The 24,094-nt window shown below is 36.3% G+C and overlaps 1 protein-coding gene across 1 annotated transcript in view; it reads left to right on the top strand.

The window, feature by feature from the left end:
• CFAP47 (cilia and flagella associated protein 47) overlaps positions 1-24,094 on the top strand; it is a 496,124-nt gene that overhangs the window by 281,003 nt on the left and 191,027 nt on the right. Inside the window, exons 41-45 of the mRNA XM_043459762.1 lie at positions 496-566; positions 1,859-2,004; positions 11,605-11,716; positions 13,067-13,293; positions 17,852-18,026. Of these exons, the coding sequence (XP_043315697.1) occupies positions 496-566; positions 1,859-2,004; positions 11,605-11,716; positions 13,067-13,293; positions 17,852-18,026 (731 nt within the window). The remainder of the gene's footprint in view (positions 1-495; positions 567-1,858; positions 2,005-11,604; positions 11,717-13,066; positions 13,294-17,851; positions 18,027-24,094) is intronic.

Raw genomic sequence — 24,094 nt, 5'->3', positions numbered from 1 at the left:
GAAGCAAATGTGCAATTAGCTTAGAGAAGATAATTTTTTCAAGTTCTAGAACCATTTTTGGAGAGACTACCTATGTAGTCCTTAGTTGAGACCACCTACTTTGAAGTATCAGGATTTGAGTTTTGATTATTATTATATGTTTACTTCTCTACAGTATTTTTAAGCAAAAAGAAATTGTTTTTACCTTTTAAAAAAAAAACAACAGTGGTGAGCTACAATATTGTAATTAGCCTCCAATTAAAATAAATAAATAAATAAATTTTTAAAAAGCAGTGGTGAAAATATGGATGATTGTTAGTGTCCTTTTCATGTTTTTCTTATTTTTAAAATTTCTAAAACTGCATAAACATAAAAATGATCCATGAAGTACATTTGTGATTTTCACCTATCATGTTGTAGGTGGCCATGATTTTTAAGGAAGTTTAAGATTGAATTAAGATATAGAGTATTATTTCTGAGTGTCATTGATGGTGTTTTCCTATTTCCTTATGACAGTGTTGCTGTGAATAGCAGTGGATGTGATATTCCTGAGCGTCATCCCCAGGACCGAAATGCCTTAAAAACCTGTGAGTGCTACAATTACAAATATTTGTTTTCGTGTCTTATTTTCATATACTGAGCATAAAATGAAATGAAATACTCAATAAGTAGTGGTCACAACTATAGACAGAGCAGCAAGCCCTGGGGCTTACTGGCCACATGGGAGCTCGAGGTGTTGGTCCTCAGCCTTTTCTGCTCATGACCCTTTGGGAAACTGTTCATGTCTTGCTTTTTACTGCTGAGTCTTAGTTTCCTCACCTGTACATTAAATGTATTTCAATAAATGACGCTTATGTTTCTTTTGGCTTATTCTGTACTGTTTAAACCAATTGGGGTGACAGGTATCACCATGTTTAAAATGTTAAGGAGATGACAGATTTACTGTGTTTTATGAAATAACTAACCGTACATTTAGAAAATGTGGATAGAATAATGGATAGAAAAATCGATATGGGGCTGTTGTGCTGCTCTCTAGCTATAGAACAAACCATCCCAAATGTAGTGATATTAAACAACGAGAATGCCTTATATTATGATCTCTCACACTTCAGGGGTCACTGGCCTCATCTAGGTGACTCTTGCTTGGGGGTCTCTCAGGCAGTTGCAGTCAGATCAAGAGTGGGACTATTGTTCTGGACGCTGTTCTGATGTGGCCTCTCTATGTGGCCTAAGTTTCTTCACAGAATGACAGCTTGGTTCTGAAAGCAAGTGAACCAGGAAAGAGAGATGATTAAGAAGTTGTATTACATTTTCTGACCTAGTGTCAGAAGTCACATGGCTTGATTTTGCAGCAATCTAGTATACTCTGCGTTGGGATCAAGTCACTAAGACTGGACCACTATGTCTCCACATTCAAAGCAATATTGAGGGCTTTGTGGATATGTTTTAAAAACTAACAACAACAACTAATAGATATAAATATATACACATACAGGCCTTTATTTCCAGTTTAAGCTGTTTGTTACACCCTATAATTTGAATCATTACATAGTCCACAAAAAAAGTTGCAGATTCTGGAATGTCCTCTTTGCTGTCTATGTTTCTGTGTATAGCCAGGCTGATTTTAAACACTAGTCAAGTTCCCTTTGTTGTTTAAGGAATCTTTAATAGAAGGTCATAATTACACATTTTTATTGTGTTATGCTTGAACTGGGGTCCCCCACACTTACATTAACAAATGTGTCATCTAATTTTGTGTGCTAATGCTTTGAACACTTTTAAAATTCATCCCCAAACTCTAATCACTAGTTGAAACAGCTGCTTTATTTGAACAGCACTTGCAAAATATGTAAACAAGCCCTATTTCATGTTTTGGCAGCAATTAAGTCCAATTTCATCAAAGAGTTCTTTTGCTCTACACATACTCTTCACCTGGCAGCGAAAGGGACCTCAAGCCTGGAGCTCATCTTCCTCCCGTTCGGCATGCACACGCGCTACTGTGTCATCATCCTCAGTAACAGAGAGGTGAGAATGAAGTGGGCTGGGTGCTTTCCTTAAGGGCTGGCACTTTAATGGGATAACCAGTACAGGCAACTTGAGGGCAGCTGAAGACTCTAGGAATGTAGATAACAATGTTAACCCTCTGGTTGCTAAACAAAGAGCTTATCCTCAAGAATAAGCAAAGAGTTAAACTAGTTGTCTGTAAGTTTTTTAAGGGCTGGATCAGGAGGTCCCGTGGGAAGAGAGTGGAGGCACACCTAAGCTGCTGGGCCTTCTCTCTCAGCTGTGACCAAACACTGCTAGGCTTAAAACAACCCGTGTTTGTTGTATCACATTTTCCAGGGATCAGAGATCCAGATGTAACCTAGATGGGTCCTCTGTTTTAGGTCTGTCAAGTCTTCAATCACGGGATCAGCCAGTGCTGTGTTCTTGAAAGCTCAATTGAGGAAGGAGCTGCTTCTAAGCTCTCTCACATTTTTGGCAGAGTTAATTTCATGGTTCTAGGAACCATGCATCTTGCTTCTCTAAAGCCAAGGAAGGAGAGAGACAGAGGCAGAGGAGGGTGGGAGAAAGGCTTTAGAGGAAAAGTTTTATGGCATTATCCCTTTCTGGAAAGACACTACCATGTGTTGATCTGAGAAGGGAATGATAATCCCCAGGAGATAGCCCCAAATGTGGATGGTAAAGAATCTGTCTGCAGTGCGGGAGACCTGGGTTCCATCCCTGGGTCCAGAAGATCCCCTGGAGATGGGAATGGCAACCCACTCCAGTTCTTGCCTAGAGAATTCCACGGACAGAGGAGTCTGACAGGCTACAGTCCATGGAGTCGCAAAGAGTCAGACACAACTGAGTGACTCACACACACACACACACACACACACACACATGCACTATATTGAATTTATAGGCAATGAAATAATGGTAACTGGAAAGAGGTGTTATATTGACCTGTTGTTTGTAGTATCATTTATACCTGAAAAATAGCATAACCTCTTAAATATGTAAAGAATAGTTTTAATTTTACACTGAAAATTACCATTTAGGAAGAAAAAATGCTATTTAATAGTAATGCTAAATTTTGTTTTTCATTTCCTTTAAAGTTTGATTTAACTGAATTCTATATAAAAATTTATTAAAAATAAGAACTCTAGTTTAATAAAATATTTTGCAATCCCTTTTCAATATCAGTTGATAAAATAGCCCTAGAAAAATGCTAGGTTTGATTCTCAATAGCCTGGTAAGAGTTTGATTTTATTTGTTTTTCTGTTTGTTTTTTTTATTTTTTGACCATACTATGCAGCTTGTGGGATCTTAGTTCCCTGATCAGGAATTGAACCTGGGCCTGTTTCCCTGGACTGCTGGGGACCTCCCATTATTCTTTGAATTGGAGTATTTGAATATTAGTATTTGCTTCCATAAATTTTATCTAAATTAATCAAAATATAATTACACCAAACTTGACATCTGTTTAAAACAGTCCTTTGATTATATATATTTTGTTATCAGAAAGAATATTAAGAAAAACAATAATAATGAAGGTATATGGCTATCAGTTGAGAAATAATGCCCCAATCTAAAGTATTGCATTGAATTACAATTGCTTAAGTAGAGAAATACATCTATTAATTTACATGTTCAATTTTATTGCTAATTATATTGAAAAATGTAATTACATGCTTAAATAGATAATCAAACACCCAAGTCCACCTAGTTAGCTCCTTTTCTTATTAAATGTGTGATAACTGCCTTGCCATTAAGAACTACCTGTTGAAAACTATGACATAATTAGGCCCCAGTGTGATAGCTTTCCGTGTGTAAAACAGAAATGTTTCTACTAAAACTGCTACCGAGTGTCAGCCATTCGTTACATTTTGGCTGTTCCTTTTGAACTTTAAAATAAAATGGAATGACTTGTGTAATAGTTGTTTGAACGGAAAAATAGTTTTACAAAAGTTCCATCAGTGTTCATAGAAATCCCTCAATTACGAGAAAACCTACAGAAGCCTAAAAATTCATGCTCTTAAGTGCTAGAAATCCAAAGAGACTTCTCTCATGTGTGGACAGGGACAGACTGAATGAGGAAGCTGGAGCAGAATCATGACCCAGTCCCTGAGGAAATGCACTTTCTGGAAGGAGAGGTAGACAGACCCCCACACAGGGCACACAGACACTGCACAGAATAAAGCCACGTGCTGCTACACCCATGGCACTCTGCCTGCTGGGTTCCAGCAGTGGAACTGGGTTCCACAGTTGGAAACCACCCAGCATTGCTGGTATCCTTATGAGAGAGGCAGGGGAATCAGCCAGGGATCCTTGACACAGTGCCTGGGTTAAAAGTGCATTCCTTTTGTAGCTACTTTCTGTGACCTGACCAGCCCTTTTCCACTAACACATGAGCCTTTTTTGTTGAACCACGCCAGAATCCTCCTCCCTCTGGGTACTTATCTTCTAGTCCTTCACTGTCCTTTTTCTGTCTGTAAAATTTGGCCAAAACAATCGAAACCAAAATCCTTGCCTTGCTGACTTGAGGAAGTAGCAGTCAGCATCCCCGAACAGCTTATGCTGCAAATTGGTCCTGTCCTGCACCAGGGTCCCCACACCAAAGAGAGCATCAGCCCTGCCACATCAGATCAGAAGTTGAGAGGGCAAGGGTGCCTGCTGCCAGGTAGAAGACCCCACAGGGCCTTCTTGTTGACGTGTGGTTTACAGCAGCTTAGTCTCAGGCTGTGCAACACCAGTTGTTAAATGTATTGTATTTCACTCTGGCCATCTCCCTTAGATTTGCATAAATAAGTGGAACCCCTCACATGACTTTTTGCTCTGTCACTCGTTTCATTTTCCCTCAGCCTCTCTGTCTCTACTAATGCAGAAATTAAGCTGGCAGTCTCTGATATGTATATGTAATTATTCCAGTGTACAACTTTTTCAATCATAATTAATGTGCAGACTTAAATAATACTGATAACAATATTGATTTTGCTTATTTTGCCTTTGCTAGCAAGGTAAAAATGTTATGTTATGCTAAAATCTTTATATAATTTTACATTTAGGCAAACTAACTTCAGTTTTATGAAAGTTATTTTTATAGCTGGAGGGACTAAGTATCATTTGCTAATGGTTTTTTCTATTTTCCATGATTTTTAATAGCAAGCTACAATTCATTTGCCCTTTGATTTTTCATTTGATTTGCTACAACCGCATTTTTGTTTTTTCTTTTGGTAACTACACTCCTCCCCACAGGCCAAACCCCTGACTTGTTCCCTGGGAAACAGAGAGAAAGTGAAATCCCAATTGGCCCATCAACACTTTGAAACATTTATTAACCACAGGATTCCTGCTGGCCATATAGGGTCAGGTTAGGTGAACTTTGAAGTCTCCACCAAAGTGGTGAAAGTGAAAGTTGCTCAGTCGTGTCTGACTCTTTGCTACCCCATGGACTATATATTCCATGGAATTCTCCAGGCCAGAATACTAGAGTAGGTAGCCTTTCCCTTCTCCAGAAGATCTTTCCAACCCAGGGACTGAACCCAGGTCTCCCGCATTCCAGGTAGATTCTTTACCAGCTGAGCCACCAGGGAAGCCCAAGAATACTGGAGGGGGTAGCCTATCCCTTCGCCAGGGCATCTTCCCAACCCAGGAATCGAACTGGGTCTCCTGCATTGCAGGCGGCTTCTTCACCAACTGAGCTTCCAGGGGAGCCCACCAAAGTGGTAAATGTTCACAAAGATGGACAGAGCCATGGCTCAAGCCATCCATGGGACTCCACACTACAGGACTTCCTCTGACCTCACCTACCCTACTTCCCCTGTTACTGTGAAACCATCAGCATACATTAAGCACTGCAACTTTTTTAGAAAAAAAATATAAGAAGAAAATCTGAAAATGAGAATTTTGTGCCCAATGGTAGTTATTTATTTAGGGGGATTTCCTCTAGGTTCCTTATCCATGATACAACCAGTTATTCTGTAAAGATTCCACATACCTCTGGGGTACCAAAATGTTAGCACTTCAAGTGACATGTAGAATATAAGGAGACAGTAAATCTTATTTTCCCAAATCCATGTTAATTTTATGGACCCTCTCATCCTTTTTTTGAGATACTTATTGAGATGTAATTGATAGATAACACTGTATAATTTTGAGATGTATACTCTGTTGGTTTGATACACTTATATGTGGCAATATGAATCCTGCTGTCATGTTCTGGTAAAGGACCAATTGTGTCCGATTCTTTGTGACCTCATGGACTGTAGCCCCCCAGGCTCCTCTGTCCATGGAATTCTCCAGGAAAGAGTACTGGAGTGGGTTGCCATTTCCTTCTCCAGGTTATCTTCCTGACCCAGGGGTTGAACCTGGGTCTCCTGCATTGCAAGCAGACTTTTTACCATCTGAACCACCAGGGAAGCCCTGTTACAGTCATGTTAGCTAATGCATTTTTCATGTCATATCGTTTCTTTTTTTCTTGAAAACAATTAAGATCTATTACCTTAGCAAGTTAGAAGTTTATCATATACTATTGTTGATTATAATTACTCTGCTGTGCCTTAGATCTCCAGAATTTATTTATCTGCTAGTTACAAATTTCAAACCCTCTCCTTCTTAAAGAAAACCATAGAACATGGAGTATGGCTTATTGTAAATTTAAAAATTTGACACCCTCAAGCCGTATTCTCTTTAATCTCATTTTATTATTCAGTTCACTCCTCCCAACAGAGTTTAATTCACCAACTGTATAAAACCAGTTTTCTAGGCATGGAGAGAGTAAATACACAGAAAGAATAGGAATGCTGAATCCAAGGGAATCACATTTCAGTGGACAAGACAACTTGCATAAGTCTGGCCCAGCTCACACAAAAACTCGGTGTTAGTTTGAAGTAGATGTTCCCTCCTGGTTTATGAAAAATGCTTGCTGAACATATGGCACAGCCATGAGAATTAGAAAGATGCATTTCTTCCTTCAATGGATGCAGCCTTATGCTGGGATGACCTTGCCCTCAGTAAGACGCCCCTTGCAAGATGTACTCTTTCCTTGTATGCACGGTGTCCTAGACATGTCCACTTGTTTCTATAACACAGATTGTGACCATTTCTGGAGTCGTGGGAAGAATGCATAGCAGAGTCTGGGTTAATTGATTGACATAGGAGTTTGGTTAAGAAGGATGAGTAGAAATTTGCTAGTAAACAGAGTTTGGGCAGAGAAGTATGCTCAGGAGAAGATTCTAAGAACGTGAGGTTGAACTAAGCATGAAACTTCATGAATACTTGGTTTGCCAGTTCTGAGAATAGAATGTTGGAAATGACAGACAATGGCTTCAATGGATAAGTCAAACTAAAAATGAAGAGGGCCCTGAATTTTAACTTGAATAAGAAAGCTGAGTGCCGAAGAATTGATGCTTTTGAACTGTGATGTTGGAGAAGACTCTTGAGAGTCCCTTGGACTGCAAGGATATCAAACCAGTCCATCCTCAAGGAAATTAGTCCTGAATATTCATTGGAAGGACTGATGCTGAAGCTCTGATACTTTGGCCACCTGATGTGAAGAGCTGACTCTTTAGAAAAGACCCTGATGCTGGGAAAGATTGAAGGCAGAAAGAGAAGTGGACAACAGAAGATGAGATAGAAGATGACAATAGAAGATGAGATGGCATTACTGACTCGATGGACATGAGTTTGAGCAAGCCTCAGGAGTTGGTGATAGACAGGGAAGTGAAGTCTGGCGTGCTGCAGTCCATGGGGTCACAAAGAGTTGGGACACAACTGAGCAACTGAACTGAACTCAATTTATTTTTATTATTGAAAGCAGGAGTCCAATAAAAGATACTGAGCATAGGCATGATCTGATTTTATTTTACTTTGGAAAGCATCTCTGGAGCCAAAACAGAAAGTAGACTAAGAGTTAAAGGCAAACTGGGAGACCAAGAGACTGGCTGGAAGACTTGCAGTCTATTACACTACTCCACACACATCCATCCTCTACAGCCCTCTGCTTTCCCTTACTATTAATAGCAGTCAAACAGAAGAATGTGAGAAGCAATGGTGAAAGAAGAAGAGATGATGTTGAATCTGGGGAAAAGAAGGGGATGAGAGCACTGTATATGAAGATCAACCTTACTGGCAGTTTCAGTGATGTTCACATCTGCAGAGAAAGCAAATTTTCATTTACTTGCAGAGCAAATTGGAAAAAAAATGTGAATAGAAACTTCTGAAAAATATGGTGATAAAGGCAAAGAGAGATTGTTAAACTTATTGCCACAGTAGCTTCTGGAGCCCAGCCTAATGTTTATTTGAGAGATGTTTTCTTATAGTATATCATGTGTTTTTATTAAACAATCAATTCATATGTTGTGCCATTTAAATATATGTTGCCTTCTCAAAATGTCTATGGAATAATCTCTCAGACATGTAATTAACGTTGTGTTAAAATTATGTTTAAAAAGCTGAACTTTTTAGTGCAAGCATTTAATCTTTTTATATGCCTTCTTCTCACCTTCACTGAATCTCTTAGCTCAGTCATTCTATGAAAAATAGTACTTTAAAAGAATGGCAATTATTCTTACTGGTCAGTTTCATGTTATAATTATTACAAAGTCAAATAAATAGTCACAGTCAATGATTGATGATCTCTGTCTAGTGTATGGAATTTAACATTTTAAAATTTTAGCTTAGGTCTCACCTGCCTGTTGAGTTATCAAAATAATATAGTATTGTACAGCCAATGCAAATACACAAATTAGAAAAATAGTAAGATCTGGGTCGAGTATGAGAACTTAAGTAGAATTTAAGACCTATGAAACAACATAGGGATTTGATTTTCTGTCTAGAAATGTGTTTTTTCTTTTCTTTTTTGATTTTTTTTTAAGGTTGAGGTTATCTGTATCTGGAGGGCATCCATGACTTGGCCAGGGTTATCCAGCTAATTAGTGGCAGAGCTGGAATTAAAACTTTCCTGCCAATTTAGTGTTGTGTTCTTTCCTTCTGGGTCATTAACTGCTGGTCTTCTTGTAAAATTGCATGAACTGCATTGTTTGAGAATTGCATTTAACTAGATACACAGGAAGAACAAAATATTTTTTGTGAGGGTTTCTTACAATTGACAATGGGCGTTGGCATCTTTCTGGAAAATGCAAACTCAAGTAAATATGCAGACTGGAAAATATGTAATAAGAGCAGAAAGGAAATTTAACAGATGACTTTTAAGATAGCTTACATTGACAAGTGCCTATTTTTGTTAGATAATTTCATTTCCCTTGTCACTGCCTCTAGATTTGGAATGTAAAGGGCTTCTCTACTTTAAATAGTTATTTATTGCATTTGTATTATTTGCTGGTCTGATTTTATTTCTAGAAAAGTGGAGGGAAATAATTAAATGATACTATAAATGATTTTTATGAATAATTTGCTGGAACAGGCATCATTTTCAATTACATTGTTTCTTGTTAATAAAAAAGAACTTTGAACAAGTTAGATGAAATATTTTTTTGAGAAGTGATATATTGTCTAAGACGTAGAGTTAAGTGAAATTGAATGGAGTCATAGTTATTGATATTTAAAGTGGCTAATAATGGCTAGGAAGATGTTTATCATTTATATTTTATAAAAATATATTTTCTAAATAATATATTTCTAAATTCTGGGAAATAGCAGTTTATTTCCTTTGTATTAAATTTCGTGAGTTGTGTTCATTTTCAGGAGTAGACAAGCTATATAGATCTGGTTTCATTCAGGTCCACATTGAAAAAAAAACATACAATTATTATAACTCTGTATTCACCAAGTCTAATTTCTTATGAAGACTATGTTGACACAAATCATCAATAAACAGTGTATAACAGGAATAGAAAAAATTTTTGCTTGAGTCTAATTGAGGACTATAGCCTGGGACACAGATTCAAGAGGCACTTGAATGGTGTTCCCCCAGACTATAAAATGTAGGAGGCTAAAATAGGCAAAAATCAAAAAGGTACATAAGTTGTTTGTCAAGAATTAGTATTGAATCTGGCAAGTAAGGATCTTGTTAAGCAAGGGTTGGTTTGGGGCCCCAAGTTTTTGCACACTTATGAACTCTATAAGAGAAGACCTTTATTTATTTATTTTTTTCATTTATTTTTATTAGTTGGAGGCTAATTACTTTACAATATTGTAGTGGTTTTTGTCATACATTGACATGAATCAGCCATGGATTTACATGTATTCCCCATCCCGATCCCCCCTCCCACCTCCCTCTCCACCCGATTCCTCTGGGTCTTCCCAGTGCACCAGGCCCGAGCACTTGTCTCATGCATCCAACCTGGGCTGGTGATCTGTTTCACTATAAATAATATATATGTTTTGATGCTGTTCTCTCGAAACATCCCACCCTCGCCTTCTCCCACAGAGTCCAAAAGTCTGTTCTGTACATCTGTGTCTCTTTTTCTGTTTTGCATATAGAGAAGACCTTTAAGCCATAAGGTTGCAGCTGTTTTGAGAATGGCTAGTGGTGTTCTTGAGTTTGAAAAGGTTCAGAAGATTCAAGTTCTCAGTGATGCAGGACTGTCTGAAACTATATCAACAATAGCCACCCACCTGCATTTTGAATGCCTGGACCACAATTACTCCATTTTGATTTTTATTCTTTCTTTAATTATTAAAGCAGATATAAAATTCATGTTTCACAGGCCGTAAGACAGGCTATTCTAGTTAGCATAAAGTGTGAACCAAATCATATATAAGCCCAAATGACTTCCCCATAACTCAGCACGTGAAAATTTCTTCCATTAACTACACTTTAGTTAAAATAACTGATTTTTAGATAAAAATGAACATGAGAAAAAATTTAAAAGTAAAATATTAATATTTTTTTTCCTTTGGTGAACTGATGCGTTTGCACTCCAGTTACTGGAAAAAAATTCTTTGACTGTAACCTGTGGCTTGTGAGATCTCAAAATTTTATATCATTAGTATTGATCACTCAGCTGTATGTAGTAACACACATACAAAAGAAATTCAGATTGCTAGCTTGGATTTATGTTTGAAAAGTACATGTCTGCTTAGTAAAAATTACTAGATCTTCTGCATTTACTAAGATCTTCAGGTTATTTACATGCAAATGAAATTTGGCAAGCCTGCTCTCACTCCATTTAAATGGATCTCTTAAGTGCTTGCTAAGTGCCAGGCAAAGGGTTAGAGATTATTCTAAAGATATGTTTGAGCAAACAACATATACATAAATGATATACAAGTATATTGATCACATAATAAAAATATACCAAAAAATATAATATCTTAGATAACAAGTGAAATGACAAAAATTGTTTTACCTCATGTAATCCTCACCACATTCTTTACTATCATTCTCATTTGCTTGAATTGTTTAATTGTTTTAAGCTAGCAGTCTTCCAAGAATATCTATAACTGTAAGGATCAACTTCTGTCAATGTCACCTGGGAACCTTCTTAATCCATCTCTGTGTTCCGGTTGCATGCAAAATTTCTCTCATATTATGGCAGGGCTATATTTAATCCTTACTTTCTCCACCCGTTTAGGGTGTATGTTGCTTAGTAATACACTATGCATGTTTTTAAAGATTTCTCCTAATTTTTTCATGAGCTTTTAAAATTTATTATTATCATGTGGTTTGTGTTATAGATTGGAGAATTAATATATATTTTGGAAGGAAGAGGCATTATCCCTTTGCCTTCCAGATTCATTCCAATGGATTCTTCAACTCCGCTTGAGTATAGCAATTCTCCAGAAGAAGGTAGAGTATTCATGCATTTTATATAATTTCTAATGTTGAAGGATGGTATTGTTCTTCATAGAGTCGCCTAAGCACTCTCACAGCACATTTTTCCAATATATAATTACAGTTTCAAAAGCTCCCTTTTAACTTGAATATGTCAGTATCCATGGAATAGAGCACCATTTTAACACTTAAGAAAATGTCAAGGGTGCTTCTTTTTAAATCTTTATTTTAGTCTTCAGATAAATATTGAAATTTGGCATTCAAAATATTTACTCAGCAAAGTTTTCCATTTTCCAAGTATTTTGGAAATAGCTACAGTGCCAAATTCTATATATTACAATTTGTTATTGTTTTAGTTGCTAAGTTGTGTTTGACTCTAGAGCCTCATGGATTATAGTGTAAAGAATCTACCTGCCAATTCAGGAGATGCAAAGGATGAGGGTTCGATCCCTGGATTGGGAAGATTCCCTGGAGTAGGACATGGCAACTCACACCAGTATTCTTGCATGGGAAATCCCATGAACAGAGGAACCTGGCGAGCCGCAGTCTATGGGATCGTGAAGAGTTAGAGCCCTCCAGGGATCAAACCTATGTCTCCTGCATTGGCAGGTGGGTTCTTTACCACTGAGCCACCTGGGAAGCCTTATATGGTATTAATGATACAACCTGTACTTTCACGCAGTGTTCTAGTTTAAAGTGTAAAGTTGTTACTGAAAGAAAATTGCAGTTCTTGCCAGTCCTTGAGAGATGTCTTTCTTTACATTTTTTTCTGCTCCTATTACTTCCAATCACTGATAGGAGAACAATGGCCAATGACTAGAACTTTTTAGAGAGAAAATTATCTTTAATTCATGAAAACTTACTCTTAAATTACTGAATTAGAACTACTAGAAATGTGTTCCTGTTGTTGCTTAGTCATTCAGTTGTGTCCAACTTTTGTGACCCCATGGACTGCAGCACACCAGGTTTCCCTGTCCTTCACCATCTCCTGGAGCTTGCTCAAACTCATGTCCATTGAGTCAGTGATGCCATCCAACCATCTCATCCTCTGTCATCCCCTTCTCCTCTTGCCTTCAACCTTTCCCAGCATCAGGGTCTTTTCTAATGAGTCAGCTCTTCACATCAAGTGGCCCAAGTATTGGAGCTTCAGCATCAGTCCTTCCAATGAATATTCAACTGATTTCCTTTAGTGTTGACTTGTTTGATCTCCTTGCAGTCCAGAAATGTGTTACCTGTTTATTTTTACTCTGGTTAGTAAAGGCCACAACTGCAGTGTGATATTTCAGACCTCACAAGTCCACCGTGGATAACAATATCAAGGGCATATATGATCGTTGCAGTCATGATTGTTTTTGCTTCCCCTAGTGCTTACTAAGGATGATCCAGTTCTGTATTTGAAATGTAAGCTCCACCAAATCTTGGATGTGGACCTTAAATTGCCACTGACTAATGAAGCCAAGGAAAAGGCCTTGGCTTTTGCGGCACAGCAACAGATGTCGAAGATAGAGTATGAGAGAAGGCTGCTCACGGGCACTCTGGAGAGCAGTAGCATCCGAGTGGCCATTGCCCTCCTGGGACTGACCAAGATCGAGGTAGGAACGGACGAAAGAGGACGTGCTGAAATTAGTCTATCTTTAAAAATGTACAGAGATGTTACACTCAATCATAACAATGTTTTTACAAAAAAAAATGATGAAAGCTAATTTTCCCCACAAAGACAGCTCTGTAACTTTTTTTCTTTTTTACCTCATTAAATAATAAATCTGAAACAAACTGTTGTACTAGGTAATTTTAGGCATTACACTGTGGTGGTTATTTCACAGGAATTTTCAGTTCTGGCTATACATTAGGGGACCCTGGAGAATTAATGCCAGTGCCCAGACCCCATTCTAGAACATCGAATTGTTCTAGACAAAGGAGTGGGAACATGTTCTAAAAGTTGCCTAGGTCATTCTGTTGTTCATCCAAACAGGATCAATTCTGGGATCAGATACCAGACTCTAGCACTGTCCAGCTGTGTGACTGTGAGCTGGTAACTTAAAATTCCCAGTTTGGATTCTGGAAAACAAAATTCTAGCTTTGATTTTTTATATTTGTAATAAGGAAATAATGGTCATTAATAAAAACTGAGATAATTATGTAAAATGCTTAGCGTAGTGCCTGGTATATAGTGCTTTCTAGATGTATGTCTTTGTTGTTGTTGTTACTATTATTGTAGATTCTTATTATCATAGTTTGACCTTTATTTTATAATTAAAATAAGGTACAGTCAAATCTCCATAGAGCCACCAAAGCAAATCTTCGAAATATAAACCTTTGCACTTTGCTCCTTTTCTCCCCTGGCTTTTCCAAGTCGTGTCAGAATGAAAACCACCATCTTTACAATAGTTTCCCTGACCCTCCTGGTCAGTCCCAGCATCTCCACTGAACCATCCTCTTCCCTGACCTCAGCGTCTGCACTCCAGCCCATTCACTCCCATCCCTCCCTGGGCACAGGCCTCCCTGCTGTTCCTCACGTGCCCAAGGAAGGCTTGCTCCCTGTGGCCCGTGCACATCCGTCCTTTGTAACTTTTCCCTGGACCTGAGAGACTATGTCCCTCTTCAGATCTGCTGGAATGCTACCCTGAGGTTCTGCTTTACCCACTTGCATTTTTAATAGAATCCCTTACTTCCACCAGCCACTCTCCAAACCCAAAACTCCCTTCACTTTTCTCTTAGCAAAAACTGTCTAAATACAGGAAATAACTAGAGAAGAGCTGAATGTGCAAGTTTAAGAAAATCAGCTACATCAAATCAGAACATATAGGCACATCTTTCTCTGCCATTATACGGGTAGTCATAGTTTTCTTTTCAAGCGTAATTATCACTGTACTCTTGAAAGGTGATAATGCTAATGCTTTTTGCAGTAGAACGATAAACAAGATTGATTTTAAAAGTACCCTCTCCTTATGTAGTACTTGACACATTTTTTCCCAAATGCTTTTATGTGCACTTTTCAAATTATTTCATTGAATCCATGGAGAAATGGAGAGAAGATAGAATTACACTTGTAATACCCAAAACAGGAAATGACTAAGGGCTAAAAAGATCTAAGTTGTCCTCACTGACAGGACAGAGATTACAGCCTAGATCAGGGCAGAGACAAATTTTAAAGCTGGAAAATAAATAAAGCTGAACACTCAAAGACACATAGTACATAGTAAACCTCTTTCTTTTACAGACCTGTAAACCAAGACTCCAAAATAGTAAGATAGTAGCCCAAGGTGACACCACTGATTTGTGACAGATTAGAAATAGGCCTAGGTTTTTACCTCCCAGTCCGTGGCTTGTTTTGTTGCCCTGTATAGCCTCCAGATCATATGTTCATTTCTTAGTTTACTGCCATGAAAACGTATAATGGAATAAATGAAAGTCTACAATTCTCTGTGATAGCATAAAATAACTATATAACAAATAAAATCTAAAGTTATCCTTGAAATCTGTTTAGAACTAAATCTAATTGAATAAATGTAACTACTTTTCTGCCAAAGAAAATGACATGTCTAATTTTTTATTATACAGCCATGTGCAATTTGAATTGTTGAAATATTTATAAGGTAATAGCATTATGATATATCTACTTTATATACTGCGGGAGACAGGATCTTTTGTCAGGAACTTGAATATCTGGCACTTTACATGTAGAACTCATATTGGGTTCATATCCTCCTGGCCATTAATAAACCAACTCTAATGATATACTCAGTGGTACTAGAAAGATTCAGAGCTTGCAAGGGAGTTACCTAATGTTTTCTATTACCTTCCTCAGTTTTATATTTTAAAACTCATACTTTGTACTCTGGGATAAATGGCAAAGAGATTCATTGAAATTTTGAAATTTTGACATTTTTAAAAAGGAAATCTAAAAGATCCCCTTGGTGAGGATTCAGTAGGGTAAAGAAAAGGTTTTTGTATTTGTCAAATGTAAGTGCACTTCAAATCTTCAAATTGCGAAGTAAGTACCTGTCAATACTATCAAAGAGAAACAAAGACAGATACTAGGTAAAGCAAGGATGAATTTATTCAGTAACTGTTGCATCAGGGAGAAGGACCCAGCATGAACTGAACTCAGGAGAGAGAGTGTGCTGGAGCCTGAGAAATGTCAGGGATATACAGAAGTTTACAAGAAGTAGGAAGGAGTTGGTCACAGTGATCTGAACTTGTTAATTGATGCTTATAAAGAGAAACAAACTTCTGGAATCTTTATGACCAGAGATAGGTAGTGATTCAAGTTAGAACTAAGTACCCACCTGGCTGGGTACATTAGCTCCTTGAATTTTTGTATTTCAAAGAGAGGGTTCTGAGGTCCTGGAGAGGACAGTTCTGGGTGGTAGATTTACATCTCAAAAGAAGGGATTTATAATTGCCAGCTTTTTTAAGTAACTGTTCTGGGGGGTGAGGGGGTAGCCTATTTTGGCTGGAACAAACAGTAAACTCTCCTGGCAGCATGGCAGCACTGAACTTTCCCAGATAGGCACTTTAAGGGGGACTGGAGTCATCCTTGGGATATGACTTAAGCTGTTAGAGACGTTATTAGCACTTGTTCTAGTCTCTTTGTGTGTGTGTATGAGGGAGAGGGGTGGACAAAATCTTTTGTGCTCAGAATCTGCATTTTCTATAGGCTAAAGTTGAGGCCTAATTGAGAAGAGGGCTTGGAGGAACCTAACTAGAGTCTGATCAAGAAGAGAGTCTGTATCCGTACATATTATTTTGAATGACTTGCAGATATAGAAGGCAGATGGTACACTTTGGGTTAAAGAACTAGCTACTGATATGAATAGAAAAGTTGTTCATAATGACTAGAAAAATAAACCAAATCAAAATAATAAAAATATAAATGAATTAATTTACCTTTCTGCATATACATTATTTTAATTGTCAAAATAAAGTAGGTAGAAAATGTGGCTTTATGAGAAATAAGTATTTGTGAATTTTATAGATAACAAACGCAGTGAATGAGATAACTGCCAGAGGAACTAAAACTAATTTTTGTTGAGTAATGGTAGCATGATCACAATCATGATGATGGCAAGGACAACAATGGCAATGATAATGACAGGCAATATTTATTGAATACTTAAAATATGTGTCAAGGACCTGGAATTTGTTTATACTTTAAATATACCAGGGATAGGCAATATGTAATATTATTGTATTAATAATACAATATTACAATATTAATTATATTACAATACAGTAATACAAATTAATTGTATTTAATACAAATTAATTGAGTTACAATATTACAATGTTAATAATATTGTAATAATAATAAAATAATATTATTATTTTGCAAATAAAGACTTTATGGCTTTGATTAATAACCTGGCCAAGCTTACTTAGAATCGGGTTATAAATGCATGCAGTCTGGCTTCAAGAAGAGTTAGTCTAACCATTAGACTGTACTATGTGTTTAGCGGTAGAGGGACCAGATAAAAATAAATATTGCTTGGTTCATACTCAGGGAGCTGGGTTTTTCTTTGTTGTCCCATTTCAGTAAGGACAATATTGAATGAAATTGTATCTCTAGATACAATTGTATCTCTAGATAGAGCATATTCATGGCGGCAAGTTCTAACCCACATTGTATAAGTAAAGTTTGAATGGACTAAAGATATCAAACCTATTTGAAAGGAATACCGGGAGGTTTGTGGAGGGGTAGGACCTAATTTTTTATAAGCATATTTTATTTTTTCTCCAAACTGTCATTAGCAAAAGAGAGGGGACTAACTGTACTGCTAATAAGAACTAGAGCTGATAGGTAGATGTTAAGTAACACAAGGTTCAACTCAAGGAGGGAAGTACTTTTTCTAGTGGCATGTTCACTAATGGAATGATCTCTTCCTGAGACAATGAAATCCTCAACACTGAAAAGATTAGAGCAGGGGACATTGAGTATCTCTCAATAAAAGGTGACTCTCTTGAGTCTATGAAACATGTTACTGTTGTCTCATGCCAATTAAACAGTAGTATGTCTAAAGAAATGAACAAATTCAATCTCTTGAGGGATTCTTTTCCCCATATTTGGAGTCTAAGTCTAACACTGTTTTTTTCGTTTTGGAGGCAACGGGAAAGATAATTACTGTCTAATTTTACTCTGTTTATTTGCAGATGTGTATGCTCCTTAATGTTTCAAAGTTGAAGAAGCCAAAGTCCATTGTATACAAAGCAGAACTGAGCCTTCCGGAACATTTTGATATCCCCAAGACAGTCTGCATTCCTCAGATTCCAGAAACTCAAGTTGAATTGGCTCAGTATCAAGGAAATAAACCTGCAGGAAAAACAGGTAACCAGTAATGTTAATGTGTAGACTGCAGTATCTAGCACTGGCTTGGGTATTGTGCAATTTTAAAATACAAAGAAGAGATTATCTTAATAGGTTTTTCATAATGTAATTGAAAAGAAGGTGCACCTACATAAATACAAATTGTTGAATGATACTTTACATTGTAAATAACGGATATACTACATCACAGTAATTTAAATTATGTACTGAATTCAGGTACCAAATACTGGTACTGAAATTTACTGAAATTTGCCAGCCTGTCTTTATTAAAGAGTGGTTGTCTGATTAAGACCTTAAGTTCTTTTTGAGGAAGGTAATTTCTTGCTGTCACAGTGAACTTGGGTGCAGAAATTGCACTGGAGTTGAGGCTTAGATTGGCTCTAAAGGATAGGAAGGATATTGGTAGCAAGAACATTTCAGAGGAGAAAAGTTTCATTTATGAGTAATTTATCTTTCATCTGGATAAGGTCCTTTTTTAGCATCCATGTTGCTGCAGATGGCATTATGTCATTATTTTTTATGGCTGAGTAGTATTTCATTTTATATATATATCTTCTTTATCACGTTCCTCTGTCGATGGACAATGTTCCCATGTCTTGGCTATTGTGAGCAATGCTGCTATGAACATAGCAGGGCATGTATCTATTGGAATTATAGTTTTGTCTGGATATATGCCCAGTAGTAGGATCACTGGATCATATGGTAATTCTAATTTTAGTTTTTTTTTTAAGAACCTGCACACTGTTTTTCATAGTGGCTATACCAACTTACATTCCTACCAGCAGTGTGGGAGAGTTCCCTTTCTCCACACTCTGTCCAGCATTTACTGTTTGTAGATTGTTTGATGATGGCCATTCTGACTAGTTTGAGGTGGTACCTCATTGAAGTTTTGATTTGCATTTCTCTAATAATTAGTGATGTTGATCATCTTTTCATGTGCCTATTGACTGTCTGTATGTCTTCTTTGGAGAAATGTCTGTTAAGGTCTCTTGCCCATTTTTCAATTGGGTTGTTAGTTTTTTTTGTTGTTGTTATTGAGTTGTTTGAGTTGTTTATATATTTTGGAGATTAAGCCCTTGCCTGTCACATCATTTATAAATTCTTTCTTTCATTCTGTTGTCTTTTTATTTTGTTTATAGTTTCTTTGCTGTGCAAAAGTTTGTAAGTTTGATTAGGTCCCATGTGTTTAATTTTCTTTTTATTTCTGTTGTCTTGGGAGACTGATGTAGGCAAACTGGAGCAGTTTATGTCAAAGGATATTTTGCCTATTCTCTTCTAGGAATTTGATTGTGTCATGTCTTCTACTTAAATCTTTAAACCATTTTGACTTTATTTTTGTGTATACAGAAAGGGTGTGTTCTAACCTCATTGATTTACATGTAACTGTCCAGCTTTCCCAACACTACTTGCTGAAGAGCTGTCTTTTCCTATTGTATATTCTTGCCTACTTTGTCAGAAATTAATTGAATGTAGGTGTGTGGGTTTATTTCTGGGCTCTCTATTCTCTTCCATTGACCCCATGTCTGACCCCATATCATGCTACCTTTGTGGTATTGTCTGAAGTCTGAAAGGGTTGTGCTTCCTGCTTTGTTCTTTTTCTTCAAGATTCCTTTGGCAATTCTGGGTCTTTTGTGGTTCTGTGTGAATTTTAAGATGATTTGTTCTAGCTTTGTGGAAAGGGTCATGAGTAAGTTGACAGGGATCACATTAAATATGTTTATTGTTTTGAGTAGTATGGCCATTTAAACAGTATTTTATTCTTCCAACCCAAGAGCATGGGTTATTTTCCCATTTTTTTGAGTCATTTTCAATTTCCTTTATTAACGTTTTATAGTTCTCAACATATAAATCTTTCACCTGCTTGCTCTGGTTTATTCCCAAATATTTTATTTTTGGTGGTGTGATTTTAAAAGGTATTTTTTTTTAACATTCCATTTCTGGAACTTCATTGTTGGTGTAAAGAAATGCAACCAATTTTTGTATGTTAATCTTTGTATCCTGCTACCTTGCTGAATCAGTTTCAGTAGTTTATGGTGTGGAGTCTTCAGGTTTTTTATATTTAGTATCATATCATCTGTATGTAATGATGATTTTACCTTTTCCCCTCCAATTTGGATACCTTTTATTTCTTTTTTTCTTTTCTGATTGCTGTGGCTAGGACTTGCAATACTATTTTGAAGAGAAGTGGTCAGAGTGGGCAGGCTTGTCTTATTTCAGATTATAGCAGGAACACTTTCATCTTTTCATCATTGAGTATTATCTTGGCTGTGGGTTTGTTATAAATAGCCTTTATTATAATGATATATGTTCCCTCTATACCCACTTTGGTAAGAGTTTTTTATCATGAGTGGGTATTGAATTTTATCAATTTTTTTTTCCAATTGAGATGATCATGTGCTTTTTTTTTCTTCTTTCTTTTGTTGATGTGGTATATTACATTGTAATTTGTGTATGTTGAACCATTCATATGTACTTGGGATGCATACCATTTGGTCATGGAGTATGATACTTTTTATGTGTTGTTTGCTAATATTTTGTTGAGAGTTTTCACATCTATATCCATGAAAGATATTGACCTATGATTTTCTTTTTTGATTGTGTCTTTGACTGGTTTTAGTATCAGGGTGATGGTGGCTTTGTAGAATGCTTTTGGGAGTGTTCCCTCCTCTTCAGTTTTTTGGAAGAGTTTGAGAAGGATCAGTGTAAGTGTTTCTTTGTATGTTTAGTATAATTTGCCTGTGAAGCCATTTTGTCATGGACTTTGGTTTGTAAGGAGTTTTTAAATTACAAATTCTTTTTCACTTTTAGTGATTGGTCTGTTCAAATGATCTAATTCTTCTTGATTCAATTTTGTTGGCCTAAAGTATTCAAAATTAAATTACATTTTTCTTCCACTTTTTTTCCAAGTTAGTGGATAATAATAGAAATATAATTTCTTTACTTGGGCTTTTTATTTGTTATTTTCCTATGGCTTTGTTTTAGCTCTAAAATTTTTTCTAAATCTGAAACAATTTAGACGTTTCAGGGACAGAGTAATCTGTTCACTTTGCCTTCCTAGGAGATCTGAGATCCCAGTTTCAAATGCCAAGTGGTCAGGCAGGTAACAAGTATTTATGAATTGGGTCTGGTCTGTGGCAATAGGGATGATGAAACCTATGACAAACTGAAGAATAGATGCCCTGTTTACATACTCAAATTTCAAAAGTAAAGATAAGATTCTGAGCTAGACAAAGAAATGTGAGTTCATGTTTGACTGGCCAGCTCTCAGTTTGAGATCTTTCATGTTACGTTGTTGTCTTCTTTCTTAATCTTTAATATGTTCAGCTTTTCTATGTGCTATTACATTTTTAAGTGAAGAATTTATTTTCATAAACATTTTATTCCCTTTTGAGATAACTGAATAAAGCTGTGTGCATTATAAACCTGGCTAGTATTGTCTGTTCAGGCCATTCACTTATTCAGCTATTTTTTTAACAACACTATTGAGCATGAATTCCTTTGGGCAAAATAATGAAAGTTGCCATTTTCATCCCTTTGAAGAACTAACAGATGAGTAGCCCTTGTAATACAATGGGATAAGTATTTATAGAGAGGTACTTACATAGAGTATGCCCACCAATATAGCCAGTATTAATACAGTTGATTATAGAGGATAATTAAAATTTTAAAAAGAATTCATTTTGAGAAAATAGATAACAAGGATACATAGTATAGACTTGCATGAAACTCACAGTATAGTCTTAGGAATACTTTGGCATATTGATTCTGTCTAATTATAAATAAGTATGACTGATTGATATGTAAAAGTCTTTTACTCACATATTTTTCTAAAACTAATATTTATCTTTCATATAAACTGTTAACTGTCCATTTTAGTAAGAAGATTTTGGTGAAAATTAAGAAAAAATAGAACTGCAAGCAATTTTAAATAATTGTGCATAAAACTTTTACAGTGTAATTAACCAGTCATGGTTCATGTCTAACTTATTTCTCTATGTGGTTGAGTTTTTAGATGAAGCTTTCAATCCTAGTTTCTGTTTTCATTTCCTTCAGTACACATTTAAGTAACGTATGTTTACAAAAACAGTATTCTAGCTCAGGATAGTGGCAGGTCAAGTAACATATGTACCCTTAACAATGTACATTCTATTTTGAAGCAGTGGACTTGATTAATGAAAAGGAAAAGCATGTAAGCATTTTCACTTTAATAAATACACTTCTATTGGAATTTGAAACAAGGAATATTAGATTTGAGGGTTTAGAAAACTTATTTTTTTCAATAGAACAAACCAGATAATTGTTTTGTTTTTTCATTTCTCTTCATTTGAATTTGAAGAGAACAAACCAGAGAATTCCTAGGAATAAATAAATTCAAAAACAAAAGTGTTTTATGGATGGATTAGAGAAAGAAAGTAATGAGAAGTGTTTATGTGAAGAGTGGAAATAGCCTAGTGTTCCTGCTAATTTCAGGAAAGGGGTGAAAGTAATCTCTTGAAGTTTTACTTTAGATGTATTAAAAATCTCTATCTTCTGCCCTCATATTAATGTTGCCTATTACTCTTTACCTTTTTGAAATTTGTAATGAAAATTCCACAGTTCTGATTACATAGCCATCACCAAAATTATTAAAAATTATCTACTTAAATCCATATTATTTCAGCCCCATAATTTAGAGAAGAATTATGTTTTTCCACTCTACCATATAACATTGTAATACTTTCATCAGAAAGAAATGAAGCTGTAAGAAAAGTGCATGTGCATATAGTAGGTGAATCAATCTCTGTAGATGTAATAGATATGTATAGATGACAGTAATTTCCCCTTGAAAAGAAACATCACTTGTCCCATTTCACAGATCTCAGAGACTCTGTGACTCCTTTATGATAGTGGACTGGGGTAGATCTAAATGTTTAGTGAGCACTGACAATATATAAAGCATTGTGAGGGTTGGTTTGTGTACATTTTCTCATTTAATCCTACTGATATATATTTATGTCTCAGACCCTTTTTAGGCATTAATTCTTTTATTTGCTAATCTTTATACTCTTGCATTTCTCACAGCAATCTTTACACACTGTTATTAGTCTTTATAAACACCCTCTTCACTCCAGTCTTTTCTCCATCTCCAGCCTCCACTGGACAAATGACTGCATCTCCTCTCTCGTGGAGAAATAGGAACTACTTACTCTTCCTTAACCCTCTTATAGCTTTCACCCCAGCCTCTGAATAATGGGAATCTATTCTATCAACCTTTCTGCAGGTATCTGTTATCACAGAACCTGTTCTTGGGCTCTTTCTTCTCCATCATTTATCATAACTCTGTCTTCTCTGAGAGTAGCAGTTCCTTCACTTTTGGCTCTCAAGTGTTCTCAAACTTCAAAACCTAAAGAAATGCCTTTCCTTTGGTAAACATACTTCCCAGTAGAGGGATATGCATTTGCAGTTTCTTTTTGTGTGTGACATTCTCAGCTTCTCAGATCTGGCTTGTGCTACCACTGGAGCAAAACAGCTGGTTGCTTTCAATGGACCATTCTCAGTCTACATCTTACAGGATATCTATAGTGTTTAACCTGGATGATTAAGCATCTGTTCTTAGAATTCTAGACACTTGAGATCAAGGTTTTATCCTTGTTTCTTGCATTTCTTCTCCATCCCCTTGACAAGATTTCTTCTTAGTCTCTGTAGATTCTTCTGTTGACGTCATCAATATGGGATGCTTCAAGACTCTTTTTGCCCTAATGGGGCTATTACTGCTTTTTACCCCTCCCCTAGGGGATTTTGTATACACCCATGGTTATAATTACCATTAACATCACCAATATTTATCTTTTCCTACCCTTTTCCTTCTGTTTCCAACTTACATATTTTTTCCATTTTTAATTTATTTTTAATTGAAGGATAATTGCTTGATAGTGTTGTTCAACTTATATATTCAGAGGCAGACTAGACATGCATACCTAGATATACATGCAAATATATATCCAAGTAGATAGATAAATCTAGAGCTATATCCCCAAAATTCAAAATGAGTGCATTATTATTCTCCATTTATTTGTTCCTCATTATAT

The sequence above is a fragment of the Cervus canadensis genome, chromosome X, assembly GCF_019320065.1.
Source record: "Cervus canadensis isolate Bull #8, Minnesota chromosome X, ASM1932006v1, whole genome shotgun sequence".
Taxonomy (NCBI): domain Eukaryota; kingdom Metazoa; phylum Chordata; class Mammalia; order Artiodactyla; family Cervidae; genus Cervus; species Cervus canadensis.
Note: the sequence above shows the minus strand (reverse complement) of the source record. Positions and strands in the feature narration are given on the sequence as shown.